Source organism: Daucus carota, chromosome 2 (genome assembly GCF_001625215.2).
Source record: "Daucus carota subsp. sativus chromosome 2, DH1 v3.0, whole genome shotgun sequence".
Classification (NCBI taxonomy): Eukaryota; Viridiplantae; Streptophyta; class Magnoliopsida; order Apiales; family Apiaceae; genus Daucus; species Daucus carota.
The window spans coordinates 31,344,519-31,367,337 of record NC_030382.2 but is presented as its reverse complement, the minus strand read 5'-3'; the positions used below and the strand labels follow the sequence as shown (position 1 = coordinate 31,367,337).

Sequence of the window (22,819 nt, the reverse complement as noted above, 5' to 3'; positions counted from 1 at the left end):
GGAGCAGGAACAGGATGCTGAAGAGGAAGGAGGTTTGTTGCCATTATTTCTTTACTAATGCTTTATGCTTCTATTGGCTTTTCTTCTTAATACGTGTGACTCATTCTTTGGCAGAAGGCATTGGAGAAGAAGCGGATGAAATGCCTGAAGCAAATGTTAGCTTCAGAGTTACACTGAAGCCGTCTCATGTGGACAAAAGACAACATGGAGTGGTACGTGCTTGTGATTTAAGTTGTACTGACATATGTGATCAAATCTGAATGCCTTTTTTGTGTGGAAATATGCAGTATTTTCCTTCGTCATTGTACTCTACTTATAAGAGGTGGACAAACATGACAAATATACGCCTCATATGTGGTGCTAAAGTATGCTTTGTCTCGGTGCTGCGTACTGGTAAGGTGTGCCGATTTGGAAGAGGCTGGTCTGAGTTTACAACAGCAAATGAACTGTCGGAAGGTGATATTCTTCAGCTAAACTATATCGACCATCTAACATTTCAAGTTGAAATTGTATAAATTCTGGAGTGTGCTTAGCTATTGAAAGTTGGTTGCTACATTGTTTTTGGTCTGTAATATGTTCTAGACTGATCTTTTGGGAGATGATGATATTGACTGTGGAACTCAGTTTGCAGTTTGATTGGGTGGGCATGTCATGTGTATTTGTATAATCCCCTTAATGTAGAAGTGCATGATAGTTACCTGAATTTGGTGACAGTAAAACTTCAGATTTGTACTATTACTGTGAGCTTTGTATGTTAATCTGATGGTTTGCAGTATTCTTCTTTGATTTTGGTTTATGGATATTCAATTATTTTTTGTGGTATGAGAAAAACTTTAGTTCTGATATATTTGATATTTCGATAAGTATTTTTCCGTTTTGGTTTTGTCATTATTGTTTTGTAGTTTTATTGTTTAAGTCATACAACTGGGAGTTTTGTTTGTTTCCAAAATAGCCGATAATTTAAGTAACTGGTAAATAAGTATTTGTTGTTTGTACTAATGTGGGTCTAATTTTGAAATTATTATTCTGTGTAAAAGCCTAATAATATGAAGATTTAATAAGTCCAGGGTATTTTGGCACTGTGGTGTAATTGTAGTTTTCCAACGATCTTGCTTACGTAAACAAATGTTTATGAGTTTGAAATTTAACTTAATTAATTAAAATAAACATTAGCACGATCCAATGTTCAATAAGTACATTGTATTTTGTTACTCGAAATAGTCATTTAATAATCATTTTGTTTGAATTTATTAGTCGGTTCACTTTTGTGGACATAAGTTTAATAGTTTGTACTGTACTTATAAATTAATAATTTTAATAATTTTGGAACCAATTATGTCTCTAATGTTTGCATTCACAACAAAAAAAAGAAATTATATTTAAAATATTAATAAATCATATAAAATTGTCTTATAGTTTTAATTATTATTTTACAACTGTTTATAAGGCCCAATTGCAGTGATTTAAGATTGAAGGCTACATATGATAAACTTCCGGGAGAAGCTACACATTCTTCGAGACAAATAAGGAGTGTGTATAGAATTTAGGATTAAATATGAATTAAACTTGGAATATATTAAAAGTAAGAATTTAGGAGGTTATAAAAAGTCCTTTTAAAGTTTAGAAAACATTATTTATTTCTAAAGTTTTCATAAATATTAAAATATATGGTTTGAACAATATCACCAAACCGCATATCGATATTTTTACCCTATTCGTACATTTTGAAATTAAGCCACAAAATTATTTTATAGAGATTATGAGGTTTATTCCCAAAAAGGGGTTTTTTATTTCATATATGATGTGGGAAAATAATATCCAAAAGTTGGAAGAGTACTACTCCTTTAGTCCCATTGTAACTGTTTTTAACTTTTTTACACGTATTTTTAGATGTTCCAAAATTCCTATCTAAACATAATAATTATTTATACAATTTATATCAACTATTAGGTTAGAAGCTAAAGTTTTATCTGATATAAGAATTGAATTAATTTATTAACTGTAGATATTGTTATTTACAACTCAATAAACGTGCTAGAAGGTCTAACCTCAGTTAAAATAGGCCGAATGGAGTACTGAGCAGTAGAACATTGAGTATATGGTGCATGGCGGCTTTAGATATGTTATGTAAACGAATATATCTCTAATTTTTGCATTCACAAAAAAGAAATTATATTTCAAATATTAATAAATTATATAAAAAATTTTAAAAATTATAATAGTAATTTTACAAATGTTTATAAGCCCCACTTGCAATGATTTAAGATTGAAGGCTAAACCTGATAAACTTCTATGAGTAGCTACACATTTTTCCAGACAAAGAAGGATTGTGTATACATTTCTGGATTAAATATGAATTATAATTGGAAAATATTAAAATGAAGAATTTAGAAGGTTATAAAAAGTCCTTTTAAAATATATAATACATTATTTATTTCTAAGATTTTCATGAATATTAAAATATATGATTTGAACAACATAACCAAACCGGAGGTATTTTCCCATTCCGTATACTTTGAAATTAATCCAGATAATTATTTTATACAGATTATGAGGTATGTTCGGAAAAAAGGTTTTTTTTTTTCATATATGATGTGGAAAAAATAAGTAACGCAAGTTAGAAAAGTAGTACTCCCTCCGTCTCTTTTTAACTGCTTCTGCCATTTTGACACGTATTTATAGATGTTAAAAAAATCCTATGTAAACATAAAAAATTTTTAGAAAATTTATATCAAATAAAAGATTAGAAACTAAACTTTTATTTGATATAAAAATTGAATTTTATATTTAGTGTAGATATTGTTTTTTTACAGGTCAATATACGTGCTAGAAATTCAAATATCAGTTAAAATGGGACAAATACGTAGTAGAACATTGAGTAGATGGTGGGATGGGCCATCATTACTTCAGTTTATAGAGCCCCAAAAAACTGATTTGACGTGTCCACAGAGTTATTTCATTGTTAAGGCAATAAGTGGATTTTTAGAAATCAATCGGCTTCACTCTGTTTTCTGGACTTGTTCTTCATTGGATAAGTGCATGGCTGCTTCAGGTACTTCGATGATGGCTTCCAATTCGGAAAACTTTCAAAATAAAGGTATGAAATATTATGAAATTTGAAAAGTTTTTTTCTAGTGTTTAATTGTAATTTCCATTTGCTTCTGCAATGATATGTTATTTAAAGGAATGTTGGAGATGCATAAAGATGAAGCAATTAGGTTTATCTGTCCTAATTTTGCTACAGACTATATACCCGGAGTGCTGGTAAGAAAAGTTTGTCAGGGTTAATTGGGTTTCTGATGAATTTCATGCAAGTATGTTTAATATTTTTCCTTTTATTATGTAGAAATTACCAAGAGAGTTTTGTGTGGAGAATAGTAGTAGCATCCCTGAGAGGGTTCTGTTAAATGTACCACCACGCGTGTTATGGAAAGGTTTGTATAGGAATGATACATTCTGCATTGAAGGATTAGAGAAAATGATGAGTTCGTATTCTATAAAAGCTTATCATCTGGTTCTCTTTGAATATCATGGTGGTCATATTTTTTATATAAAGATATTTAATCCTTATGGGGTGGAGATTAGTTATCATATTGAGAATCGAACTCATAGTGGAGTAGAAATAGATAAAAAACTGTTGACAACGTCTGGCGTTGAAGAAGAAAAACTTTGTGGAACATTGTCTTTTAATGCTTACGAAAGCTGTAAAGGAATTTGCGATGTGGTTGTACAGAAGAAGGATTTGCGTAAGAGTGCAGGCTATGCTGTAAGTGGCGTCGAGAGTATCTTATAATACTTATGGTCTGATTATTTCAGATATATTGTTGTACAACGTATCTAACATTTATTATTTCTTGTCTTTGTTGCAAAATTTGTTTTAGGTTTTCGAAAAGCAAGGATGGGAAAGTCTAGGACTTGTGGAATCAATGGATTCGGTAAAGCTAAGTTACAAAAGTCGCAGCTGGGTGGTAAAGTTGCATTGGCAGAATGGGAAGCTATACATGGGCCGCAATTGGTATAGTTTTGCCAGCGCGGGTAATTTGCAGGCAGGAGATACTATTGCATTTCAGAAGACGGAGATACCTCAGAAGTATGCAATATGTGTTTTTGAAAAAGATTTATTGGGCAAATGTAATTTGGCAGGTAAGGATTTGTAATTTGAATTTTCTACTTGCACCTGTTGACAATTTTGATTTGCTGATGGAACTATATACAGGTGTCGGGCAAAAGAATGGAATTATGGATTGGTTTAAAATTGCAGACTTACAATTCATCTCCACAGGAGAAATGGTTGGTAATGTTTGAACTGTTTTGTCATGTAAATAAAATGAATTTGAATGTGAATTTTGTTTTGATTCATACAGGAAATACCACGGGTGTTTACAAAGCTTCCCGGCTTCCGCATTCCGCCAATTGTAAATTTGGTGACGTGTGACGGGCAGACACTGATAGCTAAGTACAGTCCAGAGAGAAATCTCCTCTTTGGAATGACGGAAATGATACGCAAATATTCAATAAGAGCAACAGATGTGATGATTTTCTCATTATCCAACAACTGCACATTTGTTGTTTCTCTCTTTAAGATATCTGGTATGGAGTCAAAGTACATTGTGGCTGAAAGATATGGTGCTGAGACTGTAGTCAACAGCGTTTCCGAACAAATTAGGAATAATGCTCAAGCCAGTAATGAAGTTCATTTCGCATTGCTGCAATTTAGATTTATGTGGTCTGATTTTATTCTTTACTCTGCTTCAGTACAAAATTTTACATATATAATTATCATTTGCAGATTTAGAAGGAGTTGAATTGGAGAATGCTACGGATGCTGCTGGTAAATGTAATCTCTTTTTATTTCCTAGAAATATGTTCTTCACCAAATATGCGAGTAATACTGATTAATAACAAACTGTCAGTGAATGCTGAAGTGGATAATGGTGGAATGCCTATTCACCCTATCAGTTTCAAAGTCACTCTGAAGCCTTCCCATGTTGACAAAAGACAGCATGGAGTGGTAAGTTTTTTATATTACTTTTGTAATTTTTTGTTTTGGTACTAAAATGAATTATGATTTGGTTGTAGTATTTTCCTCCAAGTATGTACCCCACTTATCAATTGTGGAGCGCTTCAACCATGATAAGGTTAATATGTGGTGCTGCAATTTCAATGGTTTCAGTATTACGTTCCGGGAAAGTATGCAGGTTTGGGAAGGGTTGGTCCGAGTTCACAGTGGAGAACAAACTCTTGGAAGGCCAAGTCATCCAGCTCACCTATGTCGACAACCTGACTTTTCTAGTTACTATTGTGCAGTAGATGATAACTTCTGTATTTTGAAAGCACTTTTAGCAGTTATTAAACTCTGCGAATTTGCCCAAACTCTTCTTATTTTGTCGGAGCCATTCGATTCATGGTTGAGTGCAATATGATACAATGATATGGATGTTTAATTTTTTGGGCTTGCCAAATAGACTCTATTCCGTCTACGTTGTATATTTTTCTTGGCAATGCAATTCTTAACAAAGTATAATACATTTTGCGGAGATGTACTTTTCGTTCGATGTTGGAGAAAGCAAATATATGAAGAAAGTCTCTTGTCGAAGGAATTAAAGTTCTTGCGGAAGGAATTAAAGTTTGGGTTGCACTTTAACTGTGGTAATGTTATGAACATAATACAGTAAAGTCGAAAGTTAAACTTGTCATTAACAAAAGATCTTAACGGAAATAAAGATAGAAAACATCCTGGTACACATTACAAATATGCGGAGGCTTGAACGAAAGCTTTAGAGTGTTGAGGTGCATACATAGAACAGTGGGATACAAAAAATAAAAGACAGGACAGATTAACAGGAATAGCTATATCGGGTAGAAAGACTCTATGGGCCTTGAGTCCTCTTCTTGCATTGTTGTGTGAGATTTCACTGGTAATGCCAATTTGCCAACCTATATCCATGCTTATTTATTTAACAACAAAGTTCACAATTACTGTTTCAAATAATTAATTAATATATACCTTATTGCGTTTCTCAAATCCTCTACTGCCTCATGATCATGGTTTATAAAAAACCTTGTTGCTGAGCGGTTTGTCAACTTTGGCTCACCTAAAAAAAAAACGGTTACGAAATTTGATTAAGATTTATAAAGATATTAGATTGCAAAGAGAAATTTAATGAACGCTACCTTCAATGAAATTGGATTTACAACTTGAAATGATAACAATTATTGGATGTTGATTAGCATTATTCAGTCCTTGCTGAAAAGAGTGAGCTAGTTCATCGTGAAATGTAACTTCTGCTAGGCCACTGTCAAAAAATGTATAAAATATATGAATTTTTAAACCTATGAAATTGTTCTAACGAATCTTGTTTAGAGGAGAAATGCAGACGTGATATCATTGATTGTAAAGGTAATGCTTGATTTTTGCTGATTATATTTGTTTGTGAAGTTCCTGATTGGATGGACTTGTACCACTTTGCCAACAACGTCTGCATAATTTAGCAAAAAGTTAGAAAATTGTTCAGCAGCTAGGTTCATTGGCTTTGCCTTACAAAGAAATGAAGCACACAGTGTCCAACATTACTGACCTATCAAGTAGTTGTCTTCCAACGCAGCATTGATTATTTCCGACAACGCCGTAAATTGGAAAACATGTTGCGGGATGAATTCCACAGCTCCAGTTACGACTATCTCAGTCATGTTATACAATTGGATGTAGATATCGTTTCTAAAACATCTTTCAGTTTGCATAGGCACATATTGGCGGACAACAAAATTACGAATATGATAGCTTTGTCCTTCAGTAATCATATTCTCAACCATGTTCATGTTCTGTGCTGGAATCCATGCATGAATTCTTCCTCCCTTGCAACAGAAAAATAAATTTAGTATCGTGATAGGCTATGACGAAATCTACATATATCCCATAAAACACTTTAACTTACTAATTCATCGACGAAAATCATGTTAAGGCCTGATGTTTGTCCATAACGATCCATCCTTCGCCACATTCTTGTTACTCGGACCTTAAGCTTCCATTGAATGGTTGTCTGAGGTCGTAGATTTGATATCATTTGGTATGGGAAGTTCTCCATTTTTGTGTGTGATTTCTTGTCTAAAGCATACATGAATTTATAGGCACATGTTATTGCTTTGATCATGTTGCCTTAGTGGTCAGGACTGTTTGATCTTTGGCTGGTAGCAATTTGTGCTTGGAATCTTGTTACTTTAACTCAGTAGTCTTAGGCTTCTGGCAGATTTTTTATTTGACCCTGAACAAAACTTTGTTAGCCAGCAAGTTTGTAGGCTTTGGATGCATAATTGAGACTACATTATTTCTTTATGGCTCAGTGGTCTGCAAAGTTGATTCCATTGCTTCAAGTTTGACCTCCTCTGGCAGTACCTCTGTTTGTGTATGAGATCACTGTTTTCTTGAAGACTTGTCTTCGTACCAAAATACTGTGATATCCAACAAATGTTAACCTGTAATGTTGTTAATGTGACAACTAATTTACAAATACTCTCAAACTATAATGCGGATTTACTATTTTAATAGCAACAAATTAAACAACAATAATGCATAAGAACCTCGAAATTAGTAATATTTCAAATCCAGAACTTTGTTCAACACATAAACACAATCCACATATTTCTGTGCTATGCATAAATAACAGTCTAACACTTTGGTAATGAGTAGAAGATTTCTTTGTAGACCACATTTTGTGTAACATTTGTGGGCTCACCACTCTCATTGTCAATGAATATTTGTAAGCCTTGAGGAGATGTAACTCTGCTAACTGCGACGTAGAATTGTCCATGAGTAAATACTGATTTTGGAAGAAATAATCCAACTTTTTCAAGTGACTGACCTTGAGCTTTGTTTATAGTCATTGCATAGCATATCTGTAAAGGCAGTTGTTTCCTAATGAGCTTATATGGCATGCGAGTATCACTTGGACATAATTCCATACGTGGGATGTAATGTTTGGTTCCAACAAAAGAACCACATATAACCTCACACTCAACACAAAATTTCAGACACTTGGTGATTATCATTCTTGTACCATTGCATAATCCTAGAGTCTGATTGAGATTCCGCATCAACATAACAACTACTCCGACTTTTAACTTCAAATCGTGAGGAGGCATGCCTGGAAGGTTTATAGAATTAAGGTATTCAGTTGGGAATGCTGAATTCATCTCAGCTTCAGTTCCTCCAAATTCTTCCGCCTTGTCTACGCTGAAGTATGAAACAGACTGGCCTGGCAACTTCTGTACGATTAGTGAATTCAAACTACTTACAGTTTGATTTGTAGGAGTTAAAATTGCTCTCTCACTGAGGTATCTTGGATCTGTGCCTTTCTGAGCAAAGTCCGGGAAAGTACTTGATATCATATTCTCCACAGTGTTAACTTTCTCAACATCACAGAATTGAGACGGGATCAAAATGTCATCCTCCTTGACAGTAGAGAATAATAACTTGTCCGGAGAAGGCAACTTTCCATCACCTGCATCAAGTACCCATTGTGCAAACTTTATAAGCTCGTCAATTTCCTCCTGAGATTGTCCTTGATTAAGTCGCATGTTCTTGGACAGCAAGAAAATGGTGCAAATCGACCACAGGCGAGAGCGAGTGATACATGCGGACACAATTTCACCTCTGTCTCCTTGTGTTATTACCGGTAATATCTGTCTGAAATCACCTCCAAGAACCACTGTAATTCCACCAAATGGTAATGTCGCCCGAACAGGATCTACACTCTTCATAATGTCCCTCAGTGACCTATCTAAACATTCAAAAGCATATCTATGCTGCATTGGAGCCTCATCCCAAATTATTAGTTTTGTCTGACGAATAAGCTCGGCTATATCTGAATTATGACCTATATTGCAAAGAGAAAAATCATCAAGCACTATGGGAATTTTGAAGCGCGAATGAGCTGTTCGACCACCAGGTAGGAGAGTTGCAGCAATTCCAGAAGAGGCAACAGGAAGAACAATATCACCTTCAGAACGTAATTTGGCTATTAGAGTTCTCCAGAGGAAAGTCTTACCACATCCTCCACTGCCATAAACAAAGAACAAACCACCTTCATTAGATTTAACAGAGTCCAGCACTTTCCCATAGACATTGAGTTGCTCTTCATTGCACTTTGATATCAGATTTTCATGCTCAGCTTTCAGGTCAGCCAGATTATAATTTGTTTCTTCGATGATGAGGTTATTTGTACCATGATGCAGGTAACTTAATGGTGGCTGTGGAAGCTGAGAGTAAGTTTTAAGGCTTTTACCAATAGCGCGAAGCAAGTCATCAATTTCTGAATTCCAAAATAAAATAGTCATTTAAAATGTTCTTACCTTTTAATCTTCATTTATTTTCAAAAGACACTTATAAAACATGTAACAAAATAAATAATGAGCTAGGAAGGATGAATGGTTCACCTGCCAGAGCATAGAACTGTAGCTGCAAATCATTCAGTTGTAGGTTATGATTTTCACTCAACAATCGTCTCTGGAGCAGAATATCATCGACCATCTGCTTCCAGTGGTTGGTCCAAAGGGTAGCGATATCAGTGACCTTACAGTTCACAATGATATGCACAAAAAGCTGGCGTATCTGTGGCGCCAATCCACCAACTGAACATTGATTTAAAACATCATGCCATTCTTTGTCATCGTCAAGCAGGCCATATTCCTTACACGCATCACGGAAAGATTGTAATAGTACACCATCGACAGTTTTTAAGTCTTCAAAAGAAGTCGGACCTCGTACTTTTGTAAGGAGCATTCGCAGGTACCATACTTCGCCACTGCTATGATGTGTGTAAGAAAGACGTCCTATCTGCATGCCTCTTTTCCTGGGAGTCCACTTCCTTAGACTATCATTCCAGACAAAATGCTGCGGAATTTCGTCATATGTGTATTTACGGGCTGTAGGATCAAACCTATTTAGAATGAAAAATGCCTCCAGTTTGCTTGGCCTGTCTTTCTCTCGCTCAAGGACTCTGTGAAGAGGTTCGCTAGCATGAAATGTACAATTTTTCAGGCCAGGTAAATGGAATGGCAGCCTTTCTACAGACAAAGTCCTATGATGTATAGGAAATCCAAAAATCCTGTAGGCAGCCTCAGCACCACAAACGTATCTCCCATCAAAGTAAGCTTGAATTTCATCAATCGGCTGATCAGCATTGAGATTTTGATGTCTTCTCCGTTTCCCAGTTATTTGAACTGTGGCTGTGTCATGGCCCTTGAGACAATATTTAAACAAATATTTGATGCTACGGGCATGACAACAAATCTCAATATTCATGTGGCATTGGTATTTTACCAATAAATCCCGGTTATATGGGACCACCCATTGATTGTCCAGATCTGCTTTGTGGACGTGGACTGTTATTTTCTGCTTTCGACGCATATACACCGGGAATCCACTATCATCAAAGATAGTTCTTGGACAGTACCTGCATTTACATTGGAAAAGGCATAATATGCAACATGCAATTACATTAGTCGGTAAATAAGAGACAAAAGATAACATGTTGATGCGAAATAGATAGCTCACTTCTTTGGAAAATGACGAATGCACTTGAAATTTTTCATGCATGGAGACTTCGGGTTCTGTAGTCCACATGGGCCATGCATCATGTAAGCTTTGACAGCAGCATAACCAACAGGATCAATGTCAGGATCCGGAATTTCCGCTGACACAAACTTGTCGACATTTTCTTTTAAATACTTTTTAGAAGGAGCGTCAAGCCAAATCAACATATGTACATGTGGCAAGCCTCTCTTTTGGAATTCAACAACGTACATGACTGAAAAATATGATTAGTTCTAGCAGTTAGAATGGGTTTTAATTTCACCAACCTAAGATAATCATTACATTTGTTTAGGTAAATTACCTGCAACGCATTTGCCAAACTGAGATTTCTTCTTAACATCATTGGTTAATTGTTCTAGCTTCAATCGGAATACTCTTGAAATAATATCTGGGCTATTGGAAGGAATGCATCCTGGTACATAAGGCATCATCTTCTGGATTTCATCCCACCATGAATTACAGGTCATAGTCAGAAACACATCCGGATGTCCAACGTGCCGACATACTGCTAGTGCGTCTTGAAAATTCTGCTGCATGTAACGCTTGGAGCCAACATATCCAGCAGGCAGAATTACACCTTTACCAACATTGCTAGACTGTCCATCACCATTTCTAACTGAGTCACATATGTGGGTATAAAGCTCATTCCGCAGCACAGTTTGATGTGTGCGGAACCACCACAATCTGGTCTGCTCTATAGAAGAGAAAGCATCGACCATATACTGCTGAAATAGTCTGCCACCGAGCCTTGGAGTTAAACCTGTTACGATTTGTGGAATGTAGTACATACATTAGCAATGACAGCCATCATTTTGCATTTCTAAAAAAAGATTTTACAATATGATTAGTAATGCTTACCTTCATTGTCTCTCACTTGGAATCGATACGAATAATAATCTTTCATGGAGATCATATCTTTCTCCTTGTTTGAACCTACTTCGGCACTTTGAAAAGGTATCCTATTGTGGTAACCATCCTCGCCAGTAGGAAAAAGAAGCGGATATTGTAGAGCCATGAGTTTCGGATGAATATATGATATTCTTTGTAATCCGCCAAATTTCTTCTCCACAATTATATCACGTTCAGCTGTGGTATTACCACAGCTAGCAACCATTATACCGGCAACTTCATCAGATGGTGAAATATGGTTCTCTCTTCCACTTTGTGATCTACAAATCTTCAGCTCTACCTTTAGGTCCACCAGGTCATTTGCCTCCCAGCGATCTCTAGCTGTACGAAATTTTGCAACCAATTCATTGGTCTCATCCAACATTTGTATCAGTCCTTGAATGACATCTGTGTCAACACTCTGCTGATCAGCAACATTAACCCAGCGTAGCCTATTATTGACTTCATTAGCTGTATCATAAATATAGAGCTGACAGTATGCCGGCTCTTTCCCATCATCCGGTATTAACTGCCCAAACACATGGTGATTCTGACCATTGAGTCTGTAGATATAAGGACCTCGACCACAGTTGATAGAATGATCAACATTGCCACCACTGGAAGTAAAAGCAAACATGGCATTGTATAGTCTGATGCTACGGTTAAATTCAGGACCGCATTCCTTGCTCGAATATAAATGCATTAAGTAAGCAGGAGTTGGTGGAGTTGGTGGAAGCACAACATTACCCTTCTTGCAATAAATTGAGAAAATTGGAATTCCTTTCGTCACATTTTTGTTTGTGCGTTCTTCTTTCCACAACCTCGCATTGCATTTTGAACATATGGCTTCGGGAGCACCAAGTGTGTCATACTCTTCAGGTATTGGCTTTTCCTTTGGTGAATTTAACCGTTGTTCATTGTCTGAAGAGGCATACTCTCAGTCAAATTGTGAGTACCAATGTAAATACATTTCAAAGCTACTGTAATAGGAAATGAAAAGTGCTCACCAGAGTCAGAATCTAATTCCACACCAGGTATGTAGTCGTCATCAGTACTCGAATAACCTGAAATATTTATAAAGTCATTGCAGACTGCAATTACAACAACCGCATGATGCCATGGAATTGTTTGAGATATATAGATATAGGTGAGGCTGAAATACAATTTACCACTTAAGTAATCACTATCTGAAGAATCAGAAAAAACAGGGTCAGCAATAGTAGAGCACTCTGCATTTAACATGATGAAATTCATATTAATTATTACAATAATATTATTTATTTCGATTATGCAAATATAGTGCACAATTGAAACGAAATGCGGAAATTAAGGAATACCATTCTCATCATCCTGCAAGTACTTCTGAGTATCAGCAGAAGGAGGATCTTCGGGTGCAAACAAATTCCTAGTGGTTTCAGGTGCCTTGAATTTTGAAATACCACCATATGGCCTTCCGTCTCTTTTAGTACTCTCTTCCAATTTGTTAGTGATGTTAGATAGCGGAGTCCTTGATGGCAAGAAAACTTTTTGGTCTGCTGTTTTATAGGCAGTACTCCTGTTGCTTATATCTTAGGAAAAATACATTACTGAAGTTAGGACTTATAAAAAGGCGACATTTTTCAAAGATCACATAAAGCAACAACCTGTAGGTGAGATGATGGGTTGACGACCTGCCTCATTACAGTTAGAAATATCAGAGTGAAGAGAAGTAGGCGTGAGTGGACTCAATGGGTACGTAAACCTTTTATTAGAATTCCCGCGAATATTCTCTTTCTCAGCACTATTCTTGCGTTTCCTTACAGACTTTGGTTTATAGCCTGATTATTACAAAGCGACAACAGTTATACATACTCTAATATCAGCAGAAGCAACATGATCAGGAAACCAAAGATGAAAGAAAAATAGCATAGCAGTATACATATCATAAAACAATTCGTTGTCAAGCTAATACCTTGTATCAAATCTTCAGATGTAAACAGATGCCACGACTTACCTGAGCTATCGTCCTGCAAAGAGCAGATATAACAAATTCAACAAACAGAGGCTTATAAGAAAAACAAAACGTATGCAAAGAACAACAAAATAACAAATTAAAATCTTATATAATGCAAGACGAAATACATTAGACATTGTTGAAAAATCTATGAAATTGATGTGGATGCTCTGGAAGTGAGAGGTAGAAAATTATCTCAAACATAAAAATAAACAGGTAGTAAGCATTGTTGTAGAGTCCAATTTAAAATTTGAAAATTTAAAAATATCAAGTTTATCAAGAAAGTACAGCTTGGTGATTTCGAAAAGGAGGCGCACCTAAGGCTTGATGAAGAAGCTTGCTGTGAGATTGAACCCTGAAACTTCCTCTGCAATCTTTCATCAACCCATCTTGTTTTTTTACTGTAAAAAAGAAGCATGTTTTACGGTGCTGGAATAGTAATAAAACTAACAAACAATGAAACAAATGTGCTGAGTCATGGACTCATGTCAGCTAACATTAGTTCAGCACGTGCGGAAACCACGTGTCGACTGCAGAATGAGGAAACCTGAGTGGCAGCAGCTGTAAATATAAGAGTTTTTGAGGCTACTTTCAAAGCAGAGTTTTAGTACTGTGCATAAGAGGCATCAGCAACTATAATATACATTGATATAAGAGAAACTTCTCTTCAATATAACCAATGAAGTGAATTCTTCTTGTTAATGCCACTTTGTCAGTCCTAGAACCCTTTTTTTATTCACAGGGTCTATATTTTCTAACTTGTACTCCAATTTCTGGTTAAACAAGTGTCCTATGTGACCTAAATCTCTTCGCCATATTTTAAACGACTGGGGTGGTGGCGCAGTTGGCTAGCGCGTAGGTCTCATAGCATTAGAGAAATCCTGAGGTCGAGAGTTCGAGCCTCTCTCACCCCATTTCTGTTTTTCCCTCTTTCCCCTTTGCTATTGTTGCATTGAACAAACCACGGAGTTCTCATCATGATATTTGGACAAGAAATCTATAGGGTCACACTGTTATCGAAAAAATTAGCTCAATGTTTTATATCACTCATCGGTTATAAATGTCTTGTTCTTGAATGTAAGCTTACCAAGTAGCTCAAATTTTAAATAACAGTCAGGTAATATTAAACTCAGTATTTCAACATCATAGCATTGCATAGAGGTGATAACAGATCATGATGCAAAAACAAGAACTCACATATCCCTCCGTCTCAATTTATAAGTTCATTTTGGAAAAAAAAATATGTCCCAAAATACTTGTCCCTCTCTTCTTTCAATACAAATATATTTCTATATTAATTGTGACTTTTTTGAAAACTCAACATTATTCTCATTTTTCAATGCAGTAAATTTCTTTATTTATTGTGATTTTTTTGAAACTCAACTTTATTCTCACTTATCAATGCACTAATTAATGATATATGAGATAAAATTATATCTAACAAAATTTTCTCTTAATATGCGTGTTTATTCCAAAAGGGACCTATGAATTGAGACGGAGGGAGTAGAACAAAAAAAATAACATTGTGCAACTACATAAGAAATCGTAGAAATCTAGAAACACAATAATCCTAACCAAGCTATGCTCTCGAGGACGGCACATTATGGGTTCCGTAACAATTGTTTGGTTTGCAACAATTTTAGTACCGATGATGATGAAAAGCAAAAATTCAGCCTTTGTATAACCATTTTTAAGTTAGTGAATTTGTATTGGTTCTCATCTCATTAATTAATGATGTCATCTTCACCCAGTAAATTTAAAAGTAGTTGTTAGTGTGTCAACCATACACGAGAAAAACCCTAACAAAATTCGCTAGTGTGTGTCAACCATACACTAAAAAACCCTAATAAAATTCACTTTTTGGTTAGGACCTGAGGAGTGAGGGATGACCTTACAGAGTAGCCTGGGATAGAAATATATGTTACTGTAGAGATTGGGGTATATTTGTAGATACATGGGCACGCTTAGTCCATAGATCTGCGTCTTTATGTTGTGTTTGGTTGGGGTGAATGATTCCGGAAGGATTGGAATGAAAAATGAACTATATTATTGGCAATTGTTAACAAATTTTATTCTTTCTTCCATTCTATTCCTTACATTATGTGCTAGAGATCATATCTTCAATTTTAGATGGAATGCTCTATTCTCTCATACCCTCAATTTCTTCTCAAATCTCATCATAGCAATTTTGCACTCACTTAAATTTATTTCAAAACTTCCCTCCTATCTCTATTAGTTTCAAGTAATTTTACTCATTTCATTCTATTCCATTCCATTCTCCCCAACCAAACACAACATTACATTGAAAATTGAGTTAAGCCCAGGAAATTGAAAAGTCCCTGGGACTGGGAGCCCATTATTTTCAGTTTTAAAGTGAAAAGCATCTGAAACAATCTGGCAGTGCCAGATGGCCCAGATCCTAGCCTGAGGAAACAAGCTTCGGATTGGTATTGCTTTAACTAGATTTTTAAGGTGTTTAAAGCTGACCAAAAAAGCAACTTCTCTTGATCCTAGCAGAGCTGTAGAGTTTATGGATGGACTCAGAATTTTATTGTGATTATAGGAAGAAGTTTTTATGTATTGTTAGGAGATGTTGAACATTTGTAAGCTAAACATTCAATGTTACTGCAAATATTCAAGCTTCATTGTCTCTCTAAATCAGTAGACTGCATTTCTTGAGTGGCTTTCTAGCAATCTAAAAGTAACCCAGGTGTTAATTAATCCAAGCTACTAACAAATTCAAACTAAACGATGTTGTCTCTTCTGCTAAAGAAAATTTGTGGTGTTTTTTCAAAGCTTGTTATGTGGCTAAAGAAAATGTTGTCTCTAAGGTTTCATATTACTTTTGGTATTTGTTTTCAACACAGAAAAGACATATATACATAAGTAGATTATGTTGTATGTGAATCTAACTTCTGCAATCTGCATGGGAGACATTCGCTATCAAATTCAGAGATTTTCATCGTCATGTGAAAATGCTAAACTTTTGTAAAGATATTAACACCCCCACCAAATTACAAGCCTGTTTCGGCTGTGAAAATAAAAATATGAGAAAATTTCTCTGCCTATATCAACTCTAAAGAGAAAATGATCTCAGCTTTTCTTTGTGTTCTTAGTTCCTAGTCAGTTTCAGAAACCAATAACTCCCAACTACAAAAAATCTGTTTTTCCATTCAGAAACTATTTTTTTTTTAATTTTTGGAATCTGGGTTGAACAGGTTAATTTTGACCATCATGATGCATGGTTACAGATCCAAGAAAACTGAAGAGCTCCCACAACGGTGTGCAGCACTGGTGGATATGCGGAGCTTTTTCAGTATAAGAGTTTCATGCTCAGAATCTTACAGGTATTTTCCCGAAGACTTCCAGATTCTTCCACCTTCAAGCGATATCACCATAACAGTAACATCATCATGATACTTTCTACGATCTCCTTGTGGTATGTCCAATAATTCATGCAAATCCATTCCTGCAGGTAAAACAAGCCGCTTTTTAATCAGGAGAAAGATGTGGAAGAAATGTGATTGGCAGCTACATACCACTAAAGCAATGTCATAACCAAAGTAGATATGCCATATATTTACTGATGAGATATTTTTGACTGACAAAATATGCTTAGCAGTAGTGATCTTGACTGATAATTAAATGGCTTGAATAGCTTAAGCTCAGAAACTATAACCGATGATTGCTCCGCACTTAGGCTTAGTGCTGTTATATAATCCACAAGTAAAAAATACAAGACTGACGAGACTGACTTTTGTTAGAATCTGACTAAACCCAAGTCTGATTAGGAGATGTTTGAAAAAAAATTGAGCTCCATTTTAAAGCCAATTCACACAGAGATGCCATGAAACTCCATGGAGTAAAAAGCTTTGGTACCCTTTGGGAGAATAAGTTCCCTACATCAAGTGGCAACAAGAGTGTGTATACCTTCACATGTTAAAATGAAATATGATTATTATATTAGCAGTTCTCTGGAAATGTGTGATAAACTAAAGGCTATGTGCAAAACCTATCAACATAATGAAAAAGTCAGCCTCAGCTTCTGTTGGAAACAATATTGATAGGAAAGAGACAAAATTTGAAGTGCAATGAAGAGGTTTATATCGGTTCCTAGCTATAACCGGAACCGAATTTAAACTTTCGGTTTTAGTTTTTAGCAGTTTCGGATTTATTCGGTTGTTTGCTCACCCCTATTAGGGGATGATACACATAGTACCTAATCAGAAGTGCAGGGTAAGAACATGTAATTTAAAAATACTGCAATAAATGACATGTCATGCGCTGCCGCCAAACCCCCCCCCCCCCCCCAACACCCACACACACCACACACATCTGGAAAAAAAAAACAAGAAAATTAGCCTCTGACATTTAAAACAACTCACAAGCACGTCCAGATATAGTTCACAAGACAACCTCTGCCATAATAATGAAGACATTGCGAACTTACCAGCTTTTTTGGCTGCACGAATAAGCAGCTCTTCTATTAGGTGCTGAGCAGGGTCCCCTTCCGGAAACTTCTCGATGAAACATTCGACATGAGAAACCACTTCCTGATTGGTCAAGTACTGATAGAGGCCATCAGATGAGAGCACTAGAAACTGATCTGGTGTACGGAGCTTGTGATGACACAGAGAAGGAGAACATGATAGATATGGTACAGTACCAATATATTCATTCCGAAACATTTCCAAAAGAGCATCATTCAACTCGGGCTGCAAAGATAAATCAAGAAAAAATGAGTTAAATACATCAATAATTAAGCAAGCACTTGGCTAGCTAGCCAAGGGACCAATAAAGCCTTGATGTTTGTTCAAGAAGCTAATAAGAAGCAACAGAGATTAGCTCAAATGAACCTTAACATTGACCTCATAACAAAACATATACACCTATCAGATTGATGTAAAGGAACAAGAAAAGTTATAGAACAAAATCCTCATAAGACGCCTACAGCCGAAATTTAGAGAAGCGTAAAGACCCGTACTGCTTTGTTTTGTTCTAGACCAATCATATTTGTCATGGGCTAATAAAAGTGGCCTTAATCATGTTCAAAAACCAAAATATCATAGCAAGATGGCAACTCAAGAGTCAAGATAATTATCATATTAGAGCACAAGTCAAGTACAATCAAGGTTACAATGCTTTCATCAAGTACATAAGGTGGCCACCAAATAAGGACTTTTAGGGATTACCATGCACACATACATTTTAGGACAATAAAATGACTAGGAAAAGTTGGCAAGGAAAATTCTGCCCAACCAATTTAGATACCGCTCTTAATTTGACGTTTATGTAGCAAGTCTTTCAAAAATTGGATTTTCTATATACAGCAGTATAAGAGAACTTGCTGAAACTCAAGCTCAACTATCAGTGCACACTCTGCATACTTCATCAAAGAAAATAATTTAAAAAGATAAAAAGATCCCCTTATCTGCCTCCAATGAAAGCCACCGAGCACTCAATTCGTGGGGATTCTTGGGGGTGTGGCAATTCTCAGGGATTCTTCTTAACATAATTAGAAGATTACTTTCAGTTTACTATCTTATAATGAAATATTTGTGTTATTCAGTAACTATTTATCAATAAGTTAATATGACTATTTAGTTAAAATATAAATGTGACAGTTGAGATATATACATTATATATTTTCATGTTTTAATATTTGTCAGAGCCCTGTGCACCTGAATCCCATTAATTTTAGATATGCCGAATTTTAGTATCCTTGTATCCTAGAGGCTTATCAACTACGTAAAATAAAAATAGCCTTTCAAATTAAATTCAGCCATTGAGTTTCATCAATTAAATTTTTGCCTTGACATCAAAATTGGTAATACTCCTAGACAGAACACATACTTAAAAACAGATTTAATTGCATTGAATTAAAGACGTAAAATTGTATTGAAACTTAGCCTGGGCATAGTCATACACTTGTATTAGGGATCCAGCACTAGATTAAAACTTTACTAAAATATTTAGCAGATGCTGCAAACTTTTATAATACTAAATGATATGCACCATATTGCACCCAACATAGGTCTGCCATTATAAAAGACAACACAGACAAGTAAACATGTCGAAGTAACATGAGATTCATCATACAGCCAGTGATCTATTAGCTTATTCCAGCTTAGATCATGCAAAATACAAATCACAACATTGAAATGTAAAATAAGTACAAAATATGAGTACATAATAACAAAATATATGACATGGCATATTAATGTTATCTAAATTTTATAATATTACTAACGAAGGTGGCATTGCATCTAGTTTTAAATTAAAAAATTACTGATTTGCAGCAAGTATATATGAACTTCAGTCTTGCAGTGACCAGAACTTGACTAGTTCTCTAAACAAATGCCTTGTAGTTGCACAAGGGAAACATAGCATACAGTAGATGGAACTCTATACATGTCTATATGCTTTCTAGAAACATCTTCTGCTAAAACGAAAAACAAAATAGCAAATTAACCTGTTTCAGAAATCCAGCTCCAAATGCACGGGTAACTTTAAGACGACCTTTCACCCTATCATTGACGATGCAATTCTTATCATCCGGATGTTCATTCTTAATCCTTATAACTTCCTGCAATAAATTGGTTGTAATTTGAATTAGTATCGGCAATTGTATAAGAATATGCTATTATATAACAGAAAGAAACATCTGATGGACAAGTTATGCTATGAAGGAATCAATGCTAAAGATTAAATCATGAAGTATATATTAGTTTATGATTATCCAACTTACTTCTTCAATGCTTGTGCTATGATCGGTAGACAACTGTAGTGCAGTCAATCTCAGAGCTTCAGCAGCAACCTCATTTGACATCTCTTTTGCCCTCATACTGCCACCTATGGACTCCTCAACTATATCTTCTGCAGCTGACTCACTATCACCCGGACCCTTTGGTTCTGTACTTGAACCTTCTTGAGATTCATAATGTGCCACAATAGCTCTACTATCTCCCAAATTCATTACATACACATCCTCATCCCTCATCAGCACAACCAATAAACAAGAACCCATCAACGCAAGCTCTGGATACCTGTCAAGAACCTTGTGAGTCATTTCCAAATAGGCAACCTCAGTCTTTTCAAGAGCTCTCGACAATGCCCTTAAAACCAACTCATGATCAACAGGACCCACCTTCCGTTTTCTCCCACTTCTTGTAACCCCACTTCTCTCCTCACCCATTCTAACATTCTCCTCTGATTCCCCCTTCCCTCCTTTACCCTCCAATCCAAATCTCCAAGAAAACAACTTCCCACTATCCTTATTCCTAATCAGCCCACTTTTCAATCTCGACAACAGCAACGACCGTTTACTAACCCCCGACCCAGCATTGCTCACACTAAGTGCATCATCAACAGAAAACGCAAATCTCTCCGAGCCTGAAAGATCAAGCCCATCTTCTGGATCCTCCTCAGCTAAAAACTCCCATAATCTCTTCCTCCTAACCACAACCTCATCAGACTCAAAAGTTACCTTCTTCACCGCAACATTAACATTATCACCCTCAGCAACAGTCCTATTATCACCCCCGGTGTTCACACCCAAATCTTTCCCAATCATCAATTCTTCCCCAACATTCCCACTTAAACCATCCCCATTTCCCAACCCTTCCACATTTTCACTTTCCACGCAATCCCAAAACAACCCTTCCAGTTCTCGAAAAACAGCCTTATACAAATTTCCCATCAAGAACTCAGGCGCATCCGGGCCATTAAAACCATCATAAATCCCTACAAACAACCAACCATGCTCCTCCGAAACAACTACATGAACTCTATCTTCCCCTGCTTTACCTAAAGCCCATTGTACATCATCACATTCCCCTCTCCTGACATTCTCCAACCCCTCATTCCCATTACTATTACTATTACACTCTTCCTTGTGTCTAACTGGCACAACCCAAGGCCTATTTTTAGTCGAAAAATTCCTCGAAAACGCTTTCTTAATTCCATTAATACCCTTCTTCCTCCTCTTCTTGACATAAAGTCCACCCAGTGGTGCAGAAAAGGGAACCCTAGAACCATTTCCACCATCCCCAACACTACCCGGTTCAATCGGACCGGACATCGCCCCACGCTCAATCGGACCGGACATAAAAAACCCAGACGCCGGTTCACTTCCACCTCTCGGCAAAGGCTGCAGCGGCAGTGAACTGAACGACGCCGTACTCTCAAACCCATTAACAATACTCGACTTGACACCATTCCCAACAGAATCAGTGGCATCATCGTAAATATTCTCAAGTTGAAGGACAGTTCTGGGGGTCGAAGTGTTGGCACTTACAGAAGCTCCAGAAATGGCTTTGAAACCGGTTTCATGTGAACCGGCCGGTCTAGACCGGACCGGCTCATGAGAAGGAGAGAGCCGAAAAGACTGAGAAGGAGAAATAAACCGATCAGACTGAGTTGGCGAAACAAAGCGAGCCGACGAACGAACATAGCAAAAAGAATGCCCCAATGTTTCGTCTAGCGGCTCGGTTAAATTTAGCTCCGGTTCGTTCCGGTTCGGGTTGATACAAGGAAAGAGCTGCGAGAATCCACTTCCCATCGCATTATATGTATCTGTGTGTGTATGTTTGATATATAGAGTGAGTTTGAGTTTGAGTTTGTGTTTTGTAATATGTTTCTAGTACAATGTAAGAAGAGTTGATGAAAGTAAAAGGGAAGATGGAGATAGAGAGAGAAAGTGTGTTGTGTTTTTTTCCTAGAGAGAGAAGATTGTTTATACACTACACTAGCAGTACTTGCTTTGCTTTTCAACTATTTTTCTTTTGAATTTCAACCCCCCTCCTCCTCGTTTATGTCAATTCACTTTTTATATTTTTGGTTTTGAATTTCAACACATCGTTTTTTTGAACCCCACTTTTTTTATGTTGCAGTGGTAAATAAGTAACTTTGTTATCCTTCTTGATTTGGTGAATACTTTTACACTCCACCTTTTGTTTTCATTTTCGAAACTTATTTCTACACATGCATGGGATTATATATCTTTTTATGTTTTAATTTAGCATTTTATATGATATTTAAAGATATTAATTGTTATATGTTCTATAATTTATATGAAGTGAACTTAAATGCCGAATCTTATAGATTGATGAGGAAAAAGAAAATAATATTAATTTTTATCTTATAAAAAATTTGAGCATACAATCACTTAAAAATAATGATATTATATTTGTAAACATTTCAATCAATTAACGGATCTAAATAGTTTTAAAAATGTATGTTTTATCTATGTATCGCATTAAATTTGATTGAACACGTGAATATCCAAAAGATTTCTAAATCAGAATTATATATATATGTGTGTGTATACACAGAGACGTTTCTATTTC

General features: G+C 36.0%; 3 protein-coding genes and 1 non-coding gene across 4 annotated transcripts; 2 read left to right on the top strand and 2 right to left on the bottom strand.

Annotated features, from left to right (window-relative positions):
- The first annotated feature begins 2,956 nt into the window (after nt 1–2,956).
- On the top strand, nt 2,957–5,443 carry LOC108208511 (uncharacterized). Its single transcript, XM_017379046.2, has 9 exons — nt 2,957–3,097; nt 3,185–3,264; nt 3,347–3,766; nt 3,882–4,143; nt 4,217–4,290; nt 4,365–4,683; nt 4,790–4,831; nt 4,914–5,011; nt 5,080–5,443. The coding sequence occupies exons 1-9, from the start codon at nt 3,040–3,042 to the stop codon at nt 5,308–5,310; spliced, it is 1,584 nt and encodes a 527-aa protein (XP_017234535.1). The 5' UTR covers nt 2,957–3,039; the 3' UTR covers nt 5,311–5,443.
- Nucleotides 5,444–7,665: 2,222 nt separating this feature from the next.
- Nucleotides 7,666–13,742, bottom strand: LOC108207344 (uncharacterized). Its single transcript, XM_064086824.1, has 12 exons — nt 13,601–13,742; nt 13,431–13,485; nt 13,123–13,296; nt 12,817–13,047; nt 12,649–12,708; nt 12,487–12,543; nt 11,450–12,400; nt 10,893–11,351; nt 10,553–10,805; nt 10,319–10,451; nt 9,433–10,237; nt 7,666–9,308 (listed from the first exon to the last, which is right to left on the bottom strand). Exons 1-12 carry the CDS (start codon nt 13,607–13,609, stop codon nt 7,666–7,668), a joined length of 4,830 nt encoding a protein of 1,609 aa, XP_063942894.1. The 5' UTR covers nt 13,610–13,742.
- Nucleotides 13,743–14,301: 559 nt separating this feature from the next.
- On the top strand, nt 14,302–14,386 carry TRNAM-CAU (transfer RNA methionine (anticodon CAU)). The gene is given in 2 exon segments: nt 14,302–14,339; nt 14,351–14,386. It is a non-coding gene; the product is annotated as a tRNA-Met (tRNA).
- A 2,022-nt stretch (nt 14,387–16,408) lies between these two features.
- Nucleotides 16,409–22,177, bottom strand: LOC108205725 (protein phosphatase 2C 29). Its single transcript, XM_017375764.2, has 4 exons — nt 20,221–22,177; nt 19,945–20,058; nt 17,923–18,187; nt 16,409–16,941 (listed from the first exon to the last, which is right to left on the bottom strand). The coding sequence occupies exons 1-4, from the start codon at nt 22,030–22,032 to the stop codon at nt 16,814–16,816; spliced, it is 2,319 nt and encodes a 772-aa protein (XP_017231253.1). The 5' UTR covers nt 22,033–22,177; the 3' UTR covers nt 16,409–16,813.
- Between the last annotated feature and the right edge of the window lie 642 nt (nt 22,178–22,819).